At 54.0% G+C, this 20,794-nt stretch overlaps 1 protein-coding gene across 1 annotated transcript; it reads left to right on the plus strand.

Moving 5' to 3' along the window:
* The first annotated feature begins 17,750 nt into the window (after positions 1-17,750).
* LOC128827219 (single-pass membrane and coiled-coil domain-containing protein 3-like) lies at positions 17,751-18,562 on the plus strand. Its single transcript, XM_054011034.1, has one exon. It carries the CDS (start codon positions 17,751-17,753, stop codon positions 18,411-18,413), a length of 663 nt encoding a protein of 220 aa, XP_053867009.1. The 3' UTR covers positions 18,414-18,562.
* Positions 18,563-20,794: the final 2,232 nt, after the last annotated feature.

Here is a 20,794-nt window from a genome sequence, read left to right on the forward strand (position 1 = left end):
CCTGAGATAATCTGAGGTCACATCCTGGCCTTTAGGGACATTGGCAGGATCTTCACTGTTCCCAGCTGCAGAATCACCCTAGTTATCCTGCCTGATAAGGATCCCCCCAGGGCTCAGCTAAATGGCATGTGTCATGACAGGCTCTTTGCTGAGGGCCCTTGACAGCGCCCAATTGAGCTCTGAATGGGACGGGCACATGCCGGTGCATTTCCTGACTTTTTACTGGAGTCCTGGACCCTCTCATGCCGCTGCTTCAAATGTTTCCTTCTCTCTCTGCACTGAGCAGCAGAATGCTCATTGGCCTTTGGCTGTGCGACATACAAACGTCTAGTCCTGCTGCTCGGAAAGAAACGGTATGCACAGCTCTAATCCTGGCACATAGGGATTAAAATCTTGCCATGCTCCTCTAAGTGTATTTGTGATTGGACGTGCTTCTTGCTAGGGGGGATTCTCAGATATATGAACTGCATAAAATAGAGGGAAAGACAAAGAGAAGCATCAACATGTCTAAGAACTTGAACAATATTTGAAGACTATATATTGGTGTCTAACTACCTCCTGCTGCCGGGAGATGCAACTGGTATTTTAATGACACGCACGCCTGTGCCTGACCTGAGATTCAGAGCTCTGAGGAATTCTGTCCCCTTGTGTTGGCAGAACAAATAAACTCTGCTTCCAATTACCCCTTACACAATCCACTTGAGTTCAAGAAAGAGAGATCTCTCTCTTGCAACAAGTTTTAACATTATGGGGCAAAGACTAAGGTGAGTGGTCTATATTTCTTTCAGTTCTAATACTGAGGGAAATCTTCAAAATCCATTCTGTCTGTCTGGGCTGGGGGGGGGGCACAAGGTGGAAGTTTCGCCTAGGTGGTGAAATATCCTTGCACCCGCCCTGGCTGGGGAGTTCCATCACAGTCTCTGGGCCATGAAGGCCCTTTTGGGGGAGGGCACAGGGACCAGGAGGCAGGACATCATGGCTACCAGTGGACCCACAAGTTCCGCAACTCCCTGCTGACCTTCGGGGTCGAAACCAGGTTGTTGTGGGGCCCGCTGGGGGCCGTTGACTCCTCTGCCCATGAGGATCCACCCCAGCCCTCTGTATGACAGTTACCATCTTTGCTAGATTAAATACCTGGGGCTGTAGGGTGGGTCTCTGCAGGTGCCAGGTGCTCTCCTTCCTTCGGGAGGGGGGTATTCTGTGAGCTTCCTGCAGGAGACCCACACGGCCCCAGCCGTCGAGGCTAGCTGGCGGCGGGAGTGGGGGGACAGAGTCTGTTTCAGCCACCTCAGAGCCCATTCGGCTGGAGTGGCCACCCTGTTCTCCCCCGAGCTACGGCCTGAGGTGCTGGGGGTCGCCGAGGTCATGCTGGGTCATCTGCTGCACGTCCGGGCCTGTGCAGAAGGGCTGGCGTTGAGTCTGTGCCCCGAACACAGGCCCAGAACGGGTGCATTTTTATCAGTCGGCGTTGGCCTTCCTCGGCCCTCTGGATCCTCACAAGTGCCTGGTCCTGGGTGGGGACTTCAACACCACCCCTGAGGACCGGGACCGCTCAGGAGTCAAGAGCTGCTACGCTGCCGCGGGCGTCCTTGGAGAGATCAACAAAAAGAAGAACAGGAGTACTTGTGGCACCTTAGAGACTAACAAATTTATTAGAGCATAAGCTTTCGTGGACTACAGCCCACTTCTTCGGATGCATATAGAATGGAACATATAATGAGGAGATATATATACACACATACAGAGAGCATAAACAGGTGGGAGTTGTCTTACCAACTCTGAGAGGCCAATTAATTAAGAGAAAAAAAAAACTTTTGAAGTGATAATCAAGATAGCCGAGTACAGACAGTGTGATAAGAAGTGTGAGAGTACTTACAAGGGGAGATAGAGTACTTACAAGGGGAGATAGAGTCAACGTTTGTAATGGCTCAGCCATTCCCAGTCCTTATTCAAACCGGAGTTGATTGTATCTAGTTTGCATATCAATTCTAGCTCTGCAGTCTCTCTTTGGAGTCTGTTTTTGAAGTTTTTCTGTTGTAATATAGCCACCCGCAGGTCTGTCACTGAATGACCAGACAGGTTAAAGTGTTCTCCCACTGGTTTTTGAGTATTTTGATTCCTGATGTCAGATTTGTGTCCATTAATTCTTTTGCGTAGAGACTGTCCGGTTTGGCCAATGTACATGGCAGAGGGGCATTGCTGGCACATGATGGCATATATCACATTGGTAGATGTGCAGGTGAACGAGCCCCTGATGGTATGGCTGATGTGATTAGGTCCTATGATGATGTCACTTGAATAGATATGTGGACAGAGTTGGCATCGGGGTTTGTTACAAGGATAGGTTCCTGGGTTAGTGGTTTTGTTCAGTGATGTGTGGTTGCTGGTGAGTATTTGCTTTAGGTTGGGGGGTTGTCTGTAAGCGAGGACAGGTCTGTCTCCCAAGATCTGTGAGAGTAAAGGATCATCTTTCAGGATAGGTTGTAGATCTCTGATGATGCGCTGGAGAGGTTTTAGTTGGGGGCTGAAGGTGACAGCTAGTGGTGTTCTGTTATTTTCTTTGTTGGGCCTGTCTTGTAGGAGGTGACTTTAACCTGTCTGGTCATTCAGTGACAGACCTGCGGGTGGCTATATTACAACAGAAAAACTTCAAAAACAGACTCCAAAGAGAGACTGCAGAGCTAGAATTGATATGCAAACTAGACACAATCAACTCCGGTTTGAATAAGGACTGGGAATGGCTGAGCCATTACAAACGTTGACTCTATCTCCCCTTGTAAGTACTCTCACACTTCTTATCACACTGTCTGTACTCGGCTAGCTTGATTATCACTTCAAAAGTTTTTTTTTCTCTTAATTAATTGGCCTCTCAGAGTTGGTAAGACAACTCCCACCTGTTTATGCTCTCTGTATGTGTGTATATACCCTGTTTCCCCGAAAATAAGACAGTGTCTTATATTAATTTTTGCTCCCAAAGATGCGCTAGGTCTTATTTTCAGGGGATGTCTTATTTTTCAGAAATGAAAAATGCCTTATTATCGGTGGATGCCTTATTATCGGGGAGGTCTTATTATCGGGGGGATGCCTTATATTACAACGAGAGGCAAAACTGTAAGTAGGCCTTATTTTCGGAGGATGTCTTATTTTCGGGGAAACAGGGTATATCTCCTCATTATATGTTCCATTCTATATGCATCCGAAGAAGTGGGCTGTAGTCCACGAAAGCTTATGCTCTAATAAATTTGTTAGTCTCTAAGGTGCCACAAGTACTCCTGTTCTTCTTTTTGCGGATACAGACTAACACGGCTGTTACTCTGAAACTTGGAGAGATCGTGGACCATCCTTCCCTGGTGTGACCCCCACCCAGACGATGATAGCACCTTTACCTATGTCTGGGGGGAGGACAATTGGTCGAACCACTCCCGGTTGGACCCAATTTATTTACCATGCTTTCATCTGTCACGGGCCAACACCTCCAGCATTCAGCCGGGCCCATTCTCGGATCATCATTTGGTGACCATGACGGCCTCTCTCAGCTTGGAGAGGCTGGGGCCGGCCTATTGGTATTTTAATCATAGAAATATAGAATATTAGCATTGGAAGAGACCTCAGGAGGTCATCTAGTCCAACCCCCTGCTCAAAGCAGGACCAATCCCCAACTAAATCATCCCAGTCAGGGCTTTGTCAAGCCTGACCTTAAAAACCTCTAAGGAAGGAGATTCCACCACCTCCCTAGGGAACCCATTCCAGTGCTTCACCACCCTCCTAGTGAAATAGTGTTTCCTAATATCCAGCCTAGACCTGGGGATAGCTACCCACAGTGCACTGCTCTCACTGTTGATGCTAAAGCACCAAGTGTGGATGCACTCTGTCAGCACATAAAGCGTAGTGCGAACATGCACTGCCGATGTTGTTATAATGCTTTTTGGTTGTCGATAATATTTTTGTCAACAAAATGCACTGTAGACAAGGCCTGCGTTTGCAAGGTGCAAGCAACGGAGAATCTTAAATCGCTCAGATTGACAGGGAGCTTGTGACAGTCCCAAGAGTCAGTTTGGAGCCGACATTTTCATCTGACTCTGATGGAAACCGAAAGCAACAGGCTGAGCTGCCCCTTTCCCGGAAATGGGAGAAAGCCAGGAAGCCGGGAAGCCGGGAAGCGGGGCTGGCTCTCAGTCAGCAAACAAAACTCTGGCAGCCCTTCTCTTGCCAGGAAACACAGGCGAGGGAACACCCCGTGGAGCTGCTTACCATTCTTCAAACAGCGGCTCCAACGCTTGTCTCTCTCCCCAACAGAAGTTGGTCCAATGAAAGACATTCCCTCACCCACCTTGGCTCACTCAGAAACTCTAGCATCATTTTCATTTGTCACATTTTCCCAGGTGAAAAAACAAAAGCAAAATTAGGGAAACCCCCTTTCTCACTATATTCTACCTCTGCCTGCCACCCCCATGGGTTGGATCCCTCAGACAATTCATCAAAAGGGGTCTCCAGAAAAGCCTACCCCTAAAATCACACAAGGTTTTTATTTAGTAATTTGGCTTCAATCTTTGAATGCATTTGTATAATCTGCAGTTGTGATGTGGGTTCATAACTGTCTATTTTATACAATGAGAGAAAAAGGAGCAGCTAATAATAATAATATATGGAGATATACCTATCTCCTAGAACTGGAAGGGACCTTGAAAGATCATTGAGTCCAGCACCCTGCCTTCACTAGCAGGGCCAAGTACTGATTTTGCCCCAGATCCCTAAGTGGCCCCCTCAAGGATTGAACCCTGGGTTTAGCAGGCCAATGCTCAAACCATTGAGCTAGCTACCCCTCCTGCCTCATAGGGTGGGGGCAGACGGGGGAGCTGTTAACACCTTCCAGTAACACAGATCGGTGCCCAAGTGCCATGAGTGCCAATGTGTTAGCCAGGCACTGGGCAGGACTGGCAGTCTGGAGGAAGGTTAGATCCCAAACCATGGCCCTGAAGGTGTAACAAATAAAGTCATCCGGTCCCCAGATTCATCACTGGAATGTAGCCATTGCCAGATGGGGTCAGAGCTGAGGACCACCTACATCAGTCTCCTGTCTCTGACAGAGGCCAGCACTGGAGATCCAGAGGAAGATGTAATAACCTCACAGTAGCAGATGTGGGAGAATCTCTCCCCATAGTATGCCTTGCCCCCCTTCCCCCCCCCCCCACTATCATTAAGAGCAGTTGAAGCCCTGCAGCTGAGGTTCAACGTCCCTTCCCACATTTTTGCAATGATTAATTATGACAACTCTGGATATTCCTGGTGTCCAGTTGAATATCTGCTCCCTTCCCAATGTAGAAATACTCAACCTGCTGGGGTGCAGCCGATGCCCCTTAATCTGTGTTTTTCGAAGATCAGATGCACAAAGTGCCAGGTCACATCAGTTTCTGAAAGTGTAAAAGTGTGTCTGCAAGAGTCAGAATAATAAAGCACGGGCAATGAGTACAGAGCAGTGAGACAGAACGCACGCTGGGTCCTGATTGCAGAATACAGAGCAAATCTGTTGCAGCAAATTGGTTCATAGCATCATTTGAACCAAGCACTATCAGAGCCCTAAACAATCCCACTCCAGTCTGCACGCCCCAGGTCAGTCTAAGCCGTGTCCGTGATTCCCAGACACCCGGCCAACCCTCAGCCCAGCCTCAACACGCGAGTCAGTGTCTAAACTCAGCAGCAGGAGCTCAAGTTGCAGCTCGGGAATAAAACAAAAATCTGACAGGAGCAATGTTAGAATTCAGTCTCTGTTTGGGGTTTAACAGCCAGACGCTTCCAAACCCTCCCCGAGAACAACTTTACTAGTATGTGCACCAGGGCAGCGCCGACTGAGATCAGGGACCCAACCCCATTGTGCTAGTGTAACAGCGTCCCTGCAGGACCCCCCTTGGCTCCTGTCCCGCTGGGCTGAGAATGTCACACAGAGACCTTTAGGTGCAGTGTCCACCTGGTGCTTTTATTTACAGGCTGTGCTCCCACCACCTTTCCACCAGACAAGTCCCCTTCGTGCAGTCCCCTGGCAGGAGAGAGGGGCCAAGCTCTGTCTCTCTGCTTCCCCTCACTGCCGTTCCTCTAGTGCAGCTTCCCTCTTTCCAGCTCCCCCCGGCTCCCTTCCCCTGGGGCTCTTAGCCACCCCCACCCTGATGAGGCAGCAGCTGTTCAAGCTTCCCCAGTCCGGGCCAGGTGGTCTACCCAGCTCCATTCCCCACCCTTCGTTGGAGCTGGAGGGACAGAGGGTTGGCTAAGCAGTCTTTGCACAGACCTTGACTTAGATCAAGGTCCTTGCTGGGTGTTGCACAGACACACAGTGAGGGCCAAAGGGGATTTATGTTAATGACAAGTGTACCTCAAAGCAGTACCCTGGAACCCCCTTATTCACCACTGACATATCATTAGGATCGGTTTTGTACTCAGTCTGCCTTGTGAGGTATCATTTTTAAAACTCTTGCTCTGTTGAACATTAATATCCTGTTGGCTGGTATGTGCTAGCCTTGTATGGGAAGTTCTGAAGTATGGCTGGATGTGTTACTGAAATATACTGTGAGGTTGGGAACCCCCACAACCAACCTTTCGGGTACAACAATGGAGTAGCCAGATAGCAGTTCATGGCTCATCAACACCCACCAAGGAAAGAATCCACTGTCCCAGAGAGTGTGTGCAGAGGAGACTTCTCAGAGAGATCACGTAAGCAATGGAGACTGCTTGACCAATGGGGACTGACTGACCCCCATGTGCAGCACAGATCTTTTCAGCAAGCTGGAAGAAACTATAAAGAGGGGAAGTGACATCATCACTTGGCCTCACTCCCACCACTACTCAACACCTGGAAACACGTCTGGTGGACAAAGGTTTTGAACTGGGGGAGGTGGTCCCAAGCTGGAGGAGAGTCCCAGCCTACGTACTGAGGATCTGTGACCTCTTTGTACCATCTGTCAGGGTGAGACACTGCTCGATTCAAATCCTGTTTAGTTTGTCCAGTGTAAACTGTTTCTTAAGTAACCAGCTCTGATCTCTGCACCTGCCAATTATAATAATTCAAAATCTATCTTTGTGTGGTAATAAATCTCTTCTATATTTTACCTAAACCAGTGTGTTTTGGTTGAAGTGCTTGGAAAATCTGCTCAGGTCACAAAGGGTGGGGCACGTCCACTTTCCTTTGTAGATGTGGTGAACTGGGTAATGAACTCACACTTGCCAGGCTTCTGACCAGGGCAAGACGCTACCATTGTGAGGTGCAAGGCTGGGAAGCTGCAGGGGGGTGGGTGGGAAGGGGGAGTTGCTGGAACCTCTCTATTGTTGGTTCATGAGTGGCTGGGAGAAGCATTCATGTAACCCAGTTGGGTATTTCCCTGCCTGTGGATGGCTGTGTAAGTGCAGGGCCTATCAGAGGTGTGTGGCTTGACATCAGCAGCACAGTGTGAGAGGCAGCCGAGGCTGGTGGGAAATAGGGGCTCAGCAGCCCCACACTTCATGTTGCACCCCGGGGACCTCATCACAGTGAGGGAATATTTTGTATGGACCCATCTTCTGTTGTGGAGGGAGAGAAGCTTTCGCGCGGCTCTTGGCTGGATGCCAGACTAAACAGCTCCAAATGCCAGTCCCTCAGCTGTGTTTCTGTGCAAGTATTAAATTCTGCCAGGGTTTTGTTTGCTGACTGAGAGCCAGGGTGGCTTCCTGGCTTTCTCCCATTTCTGGGAAAGGGGCAGCTCAGCCTGTTGCTTTCGGTTTCTGTCAGAGACAGATGGAAATGCAGGCTCCTGAGACAGTCACAGGCTCCCAGCCAATCAGACGGGGCTGTCTGAGGGATGACAGATTCTCCATTGCCTGCACATCGCAAAGTCATTCACCCCAGTGCAACGCGGGTGGACAACTCGACTGAGGCAGAAGAGCAGCATTCTAGACCCTTTCTGCACTGGTGCAAATGACGACACAACGTGGTTCTGTTCCCTGCGCTCAGTATCTTCAGCAATGGTTTCGATAACGGCATCGCGAGTCCACGTATAATGCTTGTGTGCTCTCTACGGGATACCCAGCTGGGAGGGTTGCAAGTGCTTTGGAGGATAGGATTAAAATTCAAAATGATCTGGACAAAGTGGAGAAATGGTCTGAAGTCAATATGATGAAATTCAATATAGACCAATGCAAAGTCTTTGAAAACTCATGGTGATCGGGGGAGGTCCTGGATGACTGGAAAAAGGCTAATGTAGTGCCCATCTTTAAAAAAGGGAAGAAGGAGGATCCGGGGAACTACAGGCCAGTCAGCCTCACCTCAGTCCCTGGAAAAATCATGGACCAGGTCGGGAGGACGGAAGAATCCCATTCACTGTTACAGACTAGGGACTGAGTGGCTAGGCTGCAGTTCTGCAGAAAAGGACCTAGAGGTTACAGTGGACGAGAAGCTGGATATGAGTCAACAGCGTGCCCTTGTTGCCAAGAAGGCTAACGGCATTTTGGGCTGTATAATTAAGGGCATTGCCAGCAGATCGAGGGACGTGATCATTACCCTCTATTCGACATTGGTGAGGCCTCACCTGAAGTATTGTGTCCAGTTTTGGGCCCACACTACAAGAAGGATGTGGAAAAACTGGGAAGAGTCCAGCAGAGGGCAACAAAAATGATTTGGGGGCTGGAACACATGAGTTATGAGGAGAGGCTGAGGGAACTGGGATTGTTTAGTCTGCAGAAGAGAAGAATGAGGGGGGATTTGATAGCTGCTTTCAACTACCTGAAAGGGGGTTCCAAAGAGGATGGATCTAGACTGTTCTCAGTGGTACCAGATGACAGAACAAGGAGTAATGGTCTCAAGTTGCAGTGGGGGAGGTTTAGGTTGGATATTAGGAAAAACTTTTTCACTAGGAGGGTGGTGAAGCACTGGAATGGGTTACCTAGGGAGGTGGTGGAATCTCCTTCCTTAGAGGTTTTTAAGGTCAGGCTTGACAAAGCCCTGACTGGGATGATTTAATTGGGAATTGGTCCTGCTTTGAGCAGGGGGTTGGACTAGATGACCTCCTGAGGTCCCTTCCAACCCTGATATTCTATGATTCTATGAAAGTCCTCCACGTAGGAAGGAACAGATGAGTTAACAGTGTTGGAAAACAAGCAAACCTCATTCTGGGATGTGTTAGCAGGAGTGTTGTAAGCAAGACACGAGAAGTAATTCTTCTGCTCTACTCCACGCTGATTAGGCCTCAACTGGATATTTTGTCCAGTTCTGGGCCCCACATTTCAGGAAAGATGTGGAGAAACTGGAGCAAGTCCAGAGAAGAGCAAGAAAAATGATTAAAGGTTTAGAAGATATGACGTATGAGGGAAGATTGAAAACACTGGGATGAGAAGATTGAGAGGGGATATGATAATAGTTTTCAAGTACATAAAAGGTTGTTACAAGGAGGAGGGAGAAAAATTGTTCTTCTTAACCTCTGAGGTTAGGACAAGAAGCAATGGGCTTAAATTGCAGCAAAGACGGTTTAGAGTGAACCTTAGGAAAACCTTCCTGTCAGGGTGATTAATCACTGGAATAAATTGCCCAGGAATGCTGTGGAATTTCCATTATTGGAGGTTTTCAAGGTTAAACAAACCCCTGCCAGGAATGGTCTAGATAATACTTAGTCCTGCCATGAGTGCAGGGCACTGGACTAGGTGACCTCTCAAGGTCCCTCCAGTCCTACGATTCTATGATTCTATGGCTGAGAATCAGCCCAGTGCCTGATCTCCTCAGGTCTTCCAAAGCAGGAGACAGATTGGAAGGGACCAATTTCCCATGTTTCTCTTTGTGCACCAGGCAGGGGGTGGGGGCAGAGAGTTCGGGGTTTCGGCACCAGACCATTTCCTTGCTTGGGGTTTCTTTTTGGTCCATTCCAACCACTTCAGCTGGGATGGTATTCTGGGTACATTGATGTTAGCTCAGTTTGTTCTCTCTGGGGTGAGTGGAGGTCTCAGTGTGGCTTCAAATACCTTATTTTGTTTTTGAATAAATGTTTTCATCCCCATCCCGGCAATATCACATTTTCTGTGGCATCAGTGGTGCTGTCACGCCGGGCCCACACTTGGAAAGGGCCCATCACAACCACAATACGTTTGGCACCGGGCCCACGAAAAGTTAATCTGGCCCTAGCTCTGTCAGCACACAGAGCGTAGTGTGAACATACACTACCAATGTTGTTATAATGCTTTTTGGTCGTGGATAATATTTTTGTCGACAAAACTCTAGTGTAGCAAGGCCTGCGTTTGCAAGTGCAAGCAATGGAGAATCTTAAATCGCTCAGACAGCCCCGTCTGATTGACAGGGAGCTTGTGACAGTCCCAAGAGCCAGTTTGGAGCCTGCATTTCCATCTGACTCTGATGGAAACCGAAAGTAAAGGTCTGAGCTGTCCCTTTCCCAGAAATGGGAGATAGTCAGGAAGCGGGCCTGGCTGTCAGTCAGCAAACCAAACCCTGGCAGACCTTAATTTGTGCATGGCAGCACAGGTGAGGGACCGGCATTTGGAGTTGTTTAGCCTGGTGTCCATCCAACAGCCGCGCGAAAGCTTCTCTCCCTCCACAACAGAAGATGGGTCCATACAAAGTGGAGCTCTGCCGCGGGTCACTGCTCTGCTGCCCTCCCTGTACCCAGCCCAGGGGGGAACTGACCAGCAGGGACAGAGCTCCTGGCGTCACCTCCCCACTTCACCCCCAACGTTCCTCTGGGGGGAGGGAGCAGGATCAACTGCCAGGGAGAAATCTAGGTGCCTCTCCACACGTCGCCTGTGGGTCGTATCCAATTTGGGGGGCCATGGCCCCCAGGCTCTCCCCCAATCTCCGCCCACGTTAATGGCACATCCAGACCGATCCTTCCCCTCCTCGTCCTTCTCCCAACGTCCTCTGGCATTTAACCCCCTCCCAGCCGGGGATCAGGGTTTCTGGGCTGTAGAAACTGTCTTTCCTTCCCCTGCCTAACTACCTGCTATTGGTGGGTTGTCCTCATTTCTCCCAGCGTCATTCCCGTAGCGTGGGGGTCACATCGGGTACAGTAGCGAGGCTTAGACGTGTCGCTTGGCAGATCCCCAATGGTTGGTGCCAAATCAACTCTTCTTGGCACCCACGGTTGGTGAAAGGAGCGTCAGAGAGCTGTGGCGTCTCCCCCAATGGCCAAACGCTCTACCCAACGGCAGAGCACTCTGAGAGTTGGCGTCTCCCAATGATTGTGCAGTCTAAGGGGTGGCATCTCCCACCGGCCATAGCACTGCCCATGAACGTAAGTCGCTAACATCCCTAATTTGCTACAGATTCTTTGATAACGGCCAGCCTTGTGTTCAGAGATCCAGGAGATCTGGGTTCGAATCTACCACCAACTCCTCTTGTGACTTGGGACAAATCACAAGATTTTGAAGGAGAATCAACCCACCACGAGCGCCCAGTGCACTGGCTAAGAGAGGGACACAACTGATATTGGTAGGAGTTACATGATGGGGGGGCTGTACCTTGGAAAGCAGAAATGCGGGAAGGACACAGAGATCCTGGTGGAACCGACTGGGACAGAGCTCCCTGGGTGAGAGGAGGAGCACGGCCCTGGGCTGGAGAAGCAGGGGATTAGAGAGTAGGAGCTGGGAGGTGGGGTCCCCTCGGGATACAGCATGGGGGAGACCCTGACTGGAGACTGCGCACAGCTCTGGCGGGGAGCCACACGTCAAACAGGACATTGGATAATTGGGGAGGGTTCTGAGAAGAACTACAGAAATGATTTACCCCCAGGTGAGGGAGAGGGGAATTGGTCCCCATGGCATTACTCGTGATTTACCCCAGGGTGACTCCAGCCAGTGTACGGAGCACCTGGGGCCAGGCTGGGGAATCCCAAGACTTCAAGCTGTGGGTCCAGCGCAGGGGAATGGCAGGGAACGTGGGTGAGGGGTTGGGCCATGGCCCAGAGCCAACAAGCCAGAGGTGGACACATGGGTTTGGGTCCTGATCCTGGGCCTCAGATCTCCTCCCCTCTACTCTCCTCAACTGTCAGGTGCCCGGTGCCTCCTCATTGCCACCCGATAGGGCGAGTGGGCCGGGCAGGGACTGGAAGATGGGCCCGCAAACGTGTAATGACCCTGGCAGAACTGCCCAAAACCCTCCGGCTGCAGTGAGTCCTGGAACACAGTCCCCTACTCTAACCACTAGACCCCATTCCCCTCCCAGAGCCGGGACAGAACCCAGGTGTCCTGGTTCCCAGCCCCACTGCTCTAACCATTAGACACCACTTCACCCAGCAGGCTGGGGCATATACCCCAGTCACATGAGGGAATCTTTGGGAGGGAGGCTTATCTGATGCATATAGCAACCCCTTGGACATAGAGGTGCTGTGTGTGTGTGTGTGTGCATGTGTGTCTGCTGGAGGGGACGAGCCCTGCTCTGTGTGTGTGTGTGTGTGTGCATGTTGCTCCACACCCAAGATACATGGGGGCGGGGGAGTTACTCAGTCCCGTGGCTATGTCCATGCCAGCGGGCAGTCGTGGGAGCTCTGCTCACATGCGTTTCCTGTGAGTCTCAGGTTGCACCTGCACAGAGTAGCGCAGTGGGAAGTGTTTGCACTATTTTGTATGAAGACTGTCTGTGCCTCAGTTTCCCCTATGTGCCACGTTGGCCCCTAGGGGCTGGAAGGGGCTGTTTTCTCTCGGGCAAGCTACCACCCAGGGGCGGCTGATCCTGCCTGTCTTGATTTGGGGCCTGTGTCGCTGGCGAGTCCATGAAGACAATGGCAAAGCCAACCTGCCGGGACATTGCCGATCTAGCAACTAACACCCAGGGTGACCCCCCCCCACCCCTTGCAGGAAGTCAACTAGAAGAGCGGGAGCCAAGGTCGGACATACTTGGCTGGGGCCCGGAGCTGCCCATGGACCAGGCTGTAGCTTCCGGTTCTCTGGTTGACTGAGGACAGGCCATGCTGGGTGCAGCCACCTAACAAACCCGCCTGCCCTTCCCCCACCGGCTGGGAGCCCCAGCAGATGCTGGGGGCAGTGCCCCCTTTGGGGGTACACGTCTCCCTTAGAAGTCCATCTCAGGTGGAATCGCTGCAGGGAGGGGGCTGCAAGCACCGAGGTAGGGTCCCAGGAGGTGGTGAAGCCAAGTGGCTTCCCCTGGCGACAGAGTGAGACCCTAAGGGGGGCTGGCCCCTGTACAGCCCCCCAGCGACTGTCCCAGAGCACCAGACCTGTGGCTCCCTGACCCCAGCATCTGTTCCCTGCTGCTGGTTCCACTGCAGTGTGACTCCGGAGCCCCCTGCTCCACCCTGGGGGCCCTGTGGGCGGGTGGGTTCTGGCCCAGCCCAGCCTGAAGTACCACGGGCCGGGTCAACGCCCAGACCTGACCCCCGTCCCCCCAGGGGCTGGGAGCCCCCACTGGGGAATGAGCTCTGACTCACACCCACCCCTGGCCACCCCACGTCCTGCCCGGTCTGGGGGGTCCCAGACAAAGCCCCTGATCTCGGGGGATCTGGGCTCCCTGTTTGCACATGAAATGAGGCAGTTTGCAAAACCCGGGAAAACCCTGGAACCAAAGCTGGGACCAAAGTGTCAGTTTTGAAGTAACAAAGAAAAATCAGGTTTTCAATTCTTTTTTTTTTTTTTTTTTAAAGGAAGTTTTTAAAAAACCGAAACCACAAACTTTCAACCCAAACCACCACCTGGGTTTTTATTTTTACCAGAAAGGGGTTTTGAAAATGAATTTTTTTATTATTTTGTTTTTTCAGCAAATGCCCCCAGACAGCAAAAATTGCAGGAAAAATAACCGTAACCAGTTCATTTGTGGTTCAGGTTATTGACCCCCCCCACCCCCGGGTTACTCCTGATTTACACTAGAGTGAAAGGGAATTGGCCCTTTGACATCAATGGAGTTACTCCTGATTTACATCAGAGAGGGGAATTAGCCCCATTGCTCCCCCCCTCTCCCCAAGTTACTCCTGATTTACCCCAGGGGCCGGGCGGAGAGTCTCGTTCTAAGGCCCTTGGGCCAGCACGCCAGCCGGGACAAACCAGTAAGACTCAGGCCTGGGGTTTTGCTCAGTTCCCTTTATTAGCTGCAGTTCCCGGCTGCCAGCCCCACATGCTGGGCTCTGCCGGGCTCGTTGACCAGCGCAGAGCCCGGGGCAAAGCCTGCCCGTGCGTGAGCTGTGGTGAGGGGGCGCTGTCACGGCTCTGCCTGCGTGGGTCAATGGGCAATGCCGGCAGGATTCTGGCCCGGCCCCTCTCCCGTTCCCGGCTGCTGCTCCGTGATCAGGGCCATGTAGACCTCAGCCGCGGCAGCTGCCAACTGGAAAGACTTGCAGGCCGGTGCCAGTGCCCGAAGCGCCTCCTCCAGGTGCCCAGCGGCCGCTGCCAGGGCGTTCCTAGCACGACGCCCCGTGAGGACATCGGGCAGGTATTTGCCCAGACTCTGCACCACGCCGGTCCCAGAGAAGGGGCCATTCTCGGGGGGCTCTGCAGCCGTTTCCACAGTTGGGCCCCCAGGGGTGGCACAAGCGGACACAGCCCTGGCGATCTCCTCGCTGCTCTGGCGCAGGGCGTCCATCGGCAGGTGCAGGACCGGGGAGGCCTCCAACTCCCGCAGAGCCACCTCCAGCCGCTCCGGGAGGCCGGCGTTTTGCAGTAGCACGGCCACCATGGGGCCACCCACGCTGCCGAAGATCCCCATGGTGGCCTGGTGGAAGTCCCGGACGATGGCCCCCTTCTCCTGCAGTGAGGTGTGGGGCGAGGCCATGCGGGCGTACAGGTCCCGGCTGGTGTTCTTCCGCACGTGTCTGTCCGTCTGCTCTGCTGCGGCGTGCATCTCCCACGCCGCCCGCAGCAGGCGCTCCAGGTTCTCCCCCACGCCGACGCTGCCCCCCACTGGTTCCAGGGACACGCTGGTGTCAAGGTGCTGGTTGAGGATGCGGAGCAGAGCGTGGGTGCCTGAGATGCATCCTTCCAGGGAGTCGAGCAGGGACTGGCTGGCGCGCACGAGCCTCTCTCTTTCGCTCTCTGTGCCGGAGAACAGGGACAGCATCACGAGGCTGGGAAACAAAGCAGAGAGCACAGGTGAGGGGCTTAAAGAGTTTCCCCTCCAGGATCCCCAGCGCAAGGCCAAGGGGATGTGCAATGGAAACGACAGGGAGCCCCTATGAAATGGAGTAGAGGGAATGCTGTTTCACAACAACCCTGGGAATTGCCTGTGGAACTCACTGCCTCATGATCTTGCTGATGCAGAGAGCCCTGAAAGACCCAGAAAGGGATCTGACGTTTATATGGCTAATGAGGAGAGCCAGAATGACATTAGAAAAGAATTTCTTTTTTGTTAAGTTTGATAAGATTAAACACTCTCATGCTCCAGGGCATGACCCCCTCTCTAACTAACAGCTGTCAGGCAGGAACTGTCCCTGCGGCAGTGGTGAGGTACAGGGGCACTGCTGTGCTAGATGGGGCGTGCAAAGCACGTCAGTCCGTTACCCACTTCGTAGCTGCTGCAGGCCCCAAGAGAGCGACACTGCGAACCGGACGCAGCGCGCCATTGGGGTGGAGCCTGGGGACAGGGTGTGTCGAAGTGACAGGGGAGTCTCTGGTAAGTCGACACTGGACTAAAAGCCCCGTGGAACAGCGGCATCTGGTCTGACTCAGGCTGGAGGGCTAAAAATTGCCATGTAGATATCTGTGTTCAGACTGGAGCTCGGCCTCTGGGACTGTCCCCCCAGGCACAGTCCCACCACCTGGGCTCCAGTCCAAGCCTGCACGTCTACACTGCTAGTCTGCAGCCCGGCAGGCCAGCCACAGGGGTTTAGTTGCAGTGCAGACATACCCTCAAGGGCTGCATTGCACCCAGGGGGCCGGCGGCTGGCTGGGGGTTCCAGCTCTCGGCAGGGCTGCACCCGGAGAGGGTCCCCAGGATCCCCAAGACTGGGGCAGCAGCTGGATGCGTGGGTGTGGATCAGTGATGACGCCGGGTGGAAGTGATCTGTGCCCGCTGAAGAAGATTATTTCGGAAACTTGTAGCGGCACAAACAGCTCTCGCTCCCGTTTTGCTACTTTGGGGGGTACTGAGCATGCTCACTCCAACAGCTCAGACTGGGGGGGGTGGGTCCCGGCTCTCCGCCGCCAGCTCGGACTGGGGGGCGGAGGGGGAGGGGAAGGGGACGGGGGCTCTCACCTGTAGCTCCGGCGCCCGAAGGAGCGGACGACACCGGCTCTCCGCCTCTCCTTATAAAGCTCCCGTTAGGGGAGAAAGGGGAAGTTGGCACAAGCCGGGCTCGCTGGCTCATGGATTGATTCGATCCTGGATCTTTCTGCCCCTCCTGACTGAGGCGCAAACCGGGGCTTGGAAACCAGCCAGACTCGAGTTCCTGGAAACCACGCGGGGAACTGGAAGCCGCAGGCACGAAGCAGCCACTTGAAGGCCCATGTGACATCCACTGGCACCGCGCTCCTGACCACAGCTGGGCTCCGAGTCTGCCAATGGGATCTCGGCGGCTGACTGGGGAAGTGACAGCAAGGACCAGCCTCCTATAAAGGCGAGAGTCCCCGCTCCGGCGTGCGGGGAGCGTCACAGCAAAGGGATCCTGTCCGGAGAGCCCAGGCTGCTGCCCGCGGACCCGAGCTGACCTCCGCCCAGGCGAACGGCCCCTCGGCTTCCCCGCGCCCAGCGAGCAGGTAACTCGCCCCATCGGCGGAGGCACGAATCGGAGCAGGGGTCGTGCAGTGAGAGCCCCCGGATCGCTTGGCGAACTGGGCTCCTCCAACAACGGGGGATTCATGCAGCCCCTGGCAAGGTGCCATGTCTAGGGACAAAGAACATCGGTCACCCACAGACTGGGGGGGGGGGGGGGTCGCTGTGAGAGGGGGGAGCTGCCCTGTCTGTAACCGATGGGGAGGGGAGTTCTGCTTTCCAAAGGGGGGCTCTGGCGAGCTGCAGCTCTGGGAAGGACCCAGGTGTCCTGTGGAACCAGCTGCCCGTGAGCCCCCCAGGGGATGCTGTGGCCAAGCGGGTGAGCGCGACCCTGGGCTGGGGAAACGGGTGAATAGCGAGTGGGAGCCGGGAGATGGGATCCCCTCCGGATAGCGGGAGACCCTGACTGGAGACTGCGCCCAGCTCTGGGGAGGAGGCGAAAAATGAAACTATCCCCAGGTGCCCCTTGAAGCCAGAACAAAGCTGCCCAGCTGCGACCAGCTCCAGGCCTGGCGTTTTGAGCAAATTACTTCATGGGCTAATTTGCAGACAGCCAGAAACGGCAGCTTCTGCCCCACAGCTGGGCCCCCCGGGCAGCAGAGGGGAGGGAGCAAGTCATGCAACTGCAGGGAACTGGGCAGCTCCGCGGCTGGGGCAGGAGGTGGCCGGGTAGATGGGGGATGCTGCCGCGCTCCTGGGTGGATGGATTCGGGGTGCTGGAAGGTGTTGGGGTGCAGGGGGTGGATGCTGGGACAGAGATCGGGGGAATGTGGGGAGGTAACGTGGGGGGAGAAGACCACGTGGTTTGGGGGTGTGACGCTTTCGGGGGTGCGGGACCCACTGGCCGAGTCCTTCCGCCCTAGAACCTCCAAGGTGTTTAGGCGCAGAACTCCCACGGACTGACGGGAATTAGGCACCTAAAGACCTTTGGGGATCGGAGCCCGGGAGACTTTTTTGTTTTAATGGAAGGTGAGACTCTGCACTGGCCAAGTCTGTGATTTGCGGGGGGGAGGGGGGTGCAGTGGGGAGCGCTGGCTAACGCCTCCTTCCTCTTCCTCTCCTGGCAGCTCTCTCAAGAATGGCCTTGAGCGATATCCTGTACCCTGGCAACCCAGCGAGGCGGGAAAAGGTGGTGCGGTTACACCAGGACCTGATCAACTGCATAGAGCTCAATTTTGATGCCACCAATGAGCTGATTAAAGCCTTAAACACACACTGTCAGTTCAAGTTGCACCCCATTAAGATGAACAAGAACGGCACCGTCCGGGAGAACTGCGACGTACTCCTCGCAGCCATACAGTCCATCCAAGACACGCTGCAGGCCATCGATGCAAGGTTGAAGAGCGAACTGGAGCCAGATCTCTACCGAAAGCTTCACGATTTCCAGGAGCCTGATGCCAAGAAGATGCAGATTCTGCGCAATGTGGCCAAGGGGGTGAGCTTCCTTGGTGGGATCGTGGCCATAAGGATCTTCTACAACCTGGCGTCGCCGGTGGTGAGCAGAGTCCTGAGCCAAATGAGCACCATCTTGGCCAGGATCAGTGCCTCTGTGATAGGCCTCATGGCTGGCGCGTTACTGGGCGTGGGTGTCGACTTGATTCTCAGCGCGATCCTGGGCGCTGTAGAGAGAGACCAACTGGAGGCGAAGATTCAGGAGCTCGAGAAGCTGGTGAGTGAGTTGAAGCCAGCCTCCCATGAGTATTACAAAACCATCATAAAGATCAGCTGCACGCTGCCATAGCCGGAGGAGAATCAGCCGCTCAGACGACTCCAGACCAAGCTGCAAGTTACCATTACTTGTAAAAATAAGGCCGTGGGGATCAGCTCCCATCTACCGTGACTTAGCCCAGCGCCATTAAAGCCAGCACAATAAATGATCTCTAGCTCTTACACAGTGCTTTTCATTAGTAGAGCTCAAAGTGCTTCAGGCTTCATTAATGTCTTTATCCTCCCACCACATCTCGGGATAGGGCCGTGCTATTACCCCCATTCTACAGATGGGGAAACTGAAGCCTAGAAATTCACAGGTATTTAAGCACGTAACTTCCATTGATTTCAGAGCAATTGGCTCAGGCTCTCTGCAGACTCAGGCAACATCACTGGTTTCAAGGGAAGCTGGGTGCCTAAAGTGACTTGCCCCAGCTCATACAGGAATTCTGTAGTGTAGCAGAGACTTGCCTGAGTTTCCCAAGTCACAGACTAGTGCCCAACAACCACTGGGCCATCCTTCCCCTCTAGCTGGTGTTTTCAATCTGTAGATCTCAAAGTGCCTCAGAAAGGTCAGTATCAATACCCCGACGGTACACAGGGGGAAACTGAGTCACAGAAAGGGACTCGGCCAGAAGGCCAGGAATAGCGCCCAGAATGAGAATGTCAAAATAATTCATTGAGACGTTTCCCCACCAAAACCGACACGTCCCCCCTGAAACATTTTACTTTTGACAAAACGGCCTTTTCCAATGGAAAACTGTTCTATCGAAAGCTTTCCGGCCAACTCTGTGCCCGGCCCCGGCTGGAGAACCTACCTCAGGGTTTTCTGCTCCAGCCCAGATCTGGGAGTTGAGCTAGAGAGGAGCCCAAAGACAGTCACTTCCCCAGCCTTTGCTAGAGTCTGTCAGGTGTTTAAATGCAGGGCCTCTTCTCTGAATCCGAGACTAGATAGCAGGGGGGACTCTGGGACAGTGGTGAGCTGAGCCACTCCGGCCTAGGGAACCAGATGGAAAATGTTACTGTCCTAACGGGCAGTAAACCCATTCTAGAGCAGGGGTCTCCAACTGTTTTTGGTTGGGGTCCACTTTGAAAATATTTCAGGCTGTGACAACCCCACTCCCACCCCCACAAAGTGACAGCAAATCACTGGACATACTCAGAGGCAGGGCCGTCCTTAGGCATACACAGCATACGCGGCTGCGTGAGGGACCTGAAAATGTGGGGCACCACCCTCGCTGGCTGCGACTCAGGCTCCTCTCCGGCCGCTCCCCCGCATTGGGCCGGCAGGCTTCTCCCCGACCCGACCGGACGCCCTGGCCCCTCCCCTCTGCCCACTCACTCCTCAGCCGGCCTGCGGGCTCTGGCTCGGGCAGGGCATCACGGGGCTAGGAGCAAAAGTTTGCATGTGACTGAGCAGGGGGAGCCGGGCAAGTCTGAGAACAGAGTTGGGGGGGTATGTTTAAGAGCCGGGCTGCCCGAGCGCTACCGGCTTCGGGCAGCCCCCGTGCCTCCGGACCCTGCGCCGCCGGAGCCCGGGATTGAAAGTGCCCAGCTGGGGGCGCAGGGTCCGGAGGCAAGGGGGCTGCCCAAAGCCCGAGCGCTACCCGCTTCATGGGTTTGCCGCGCAGCCTCCAGACCCTGCGCCCCTGGCTGGGCACTTCCCCTCCCGGGCTCCAGCTGCGCTGGGGAAGCGCCGGCCGGGGGCGCAGGGTCTGGGGGCTGCCCGGCAAACCATGAAGCCGGTAGCACTGGGGCAGCCCTTTCCCCCTGGCTGGGAGTGGGAGGGAGGAGGGGGCGGAGTTAGGGTGGAGAAGGGGCAGAGTTGGGGTGGGGGTGGGGAAATGGGCGGGGCCAGGACCCGTGGAGGTAGGGTTACCATACATCCTCTTTTTCCCGGACATGTCCGGCTTTTCGGCAGTCAAACCCCCGTCCAGGGGGAATTGCCAAAAAGCCGAACATGTCCAGGAAAATGGCGGCTCTGCTCCTCCCCAACTCTTCAGCTCTGTTTAAGAGCCGGGCTGTCCGAGCGCTACCGGCTTCGGGCAGCCCCCGTGCCTCCGGACCCTGTGCCGCCGGAGCCCGGGAGGGGAGGTGCCCGGCTGGGGGTGCAGGGTCCGGAGGCATAGGGGCTGCCCGAAGCCCGAGCGCTACCGGCTTCACGGTTTGCCGGGCAGCCTCCAGACCCTGCGCCCCCGGCTGGGCGCTTCCCCAGGGCCAGTGGAGGGTCCTCTTTTTTTATTTATGAGATATGGTAACCCTAGACTAAACCAATGGGAGGAGGGGGATGGCCCTGGAGCAGAAAAGCAGCAATCGAGAGCATTCGCATGAAGCATATTCCAGTTACGTTATATTCACACTCATTAGCATCTTCTCATAAAATCATGTCGAGTGCAACGTCACAGGGGTTGCTGG

The sequence above is a fragment of the Malaclemys terrapin genome, chromosome 21 (genome assembly GCF_027887155.1).
Source record: "Malaclemys terrapin pileata isolate rMalTer1 chromosome 21, rMalTer1.hap1, whole genome shotgun sequence".
In the NCBI taxonomy this organism is placed as follows: Eukaryota; Metazoa; Chordata; order Testudines; family Emydidae; genus Malaclemys; species Malaclemys terrapin.

Excerpts from the sequence above, each read along its gene's own strand:
- LOC128827219 (XM_054011034.1), top strand. The coding sequence starts at position 17,751 with ATGGCCTTGAGCGATATCCTGTACCCTGGCAACCCAGCGAGGCGGGAA.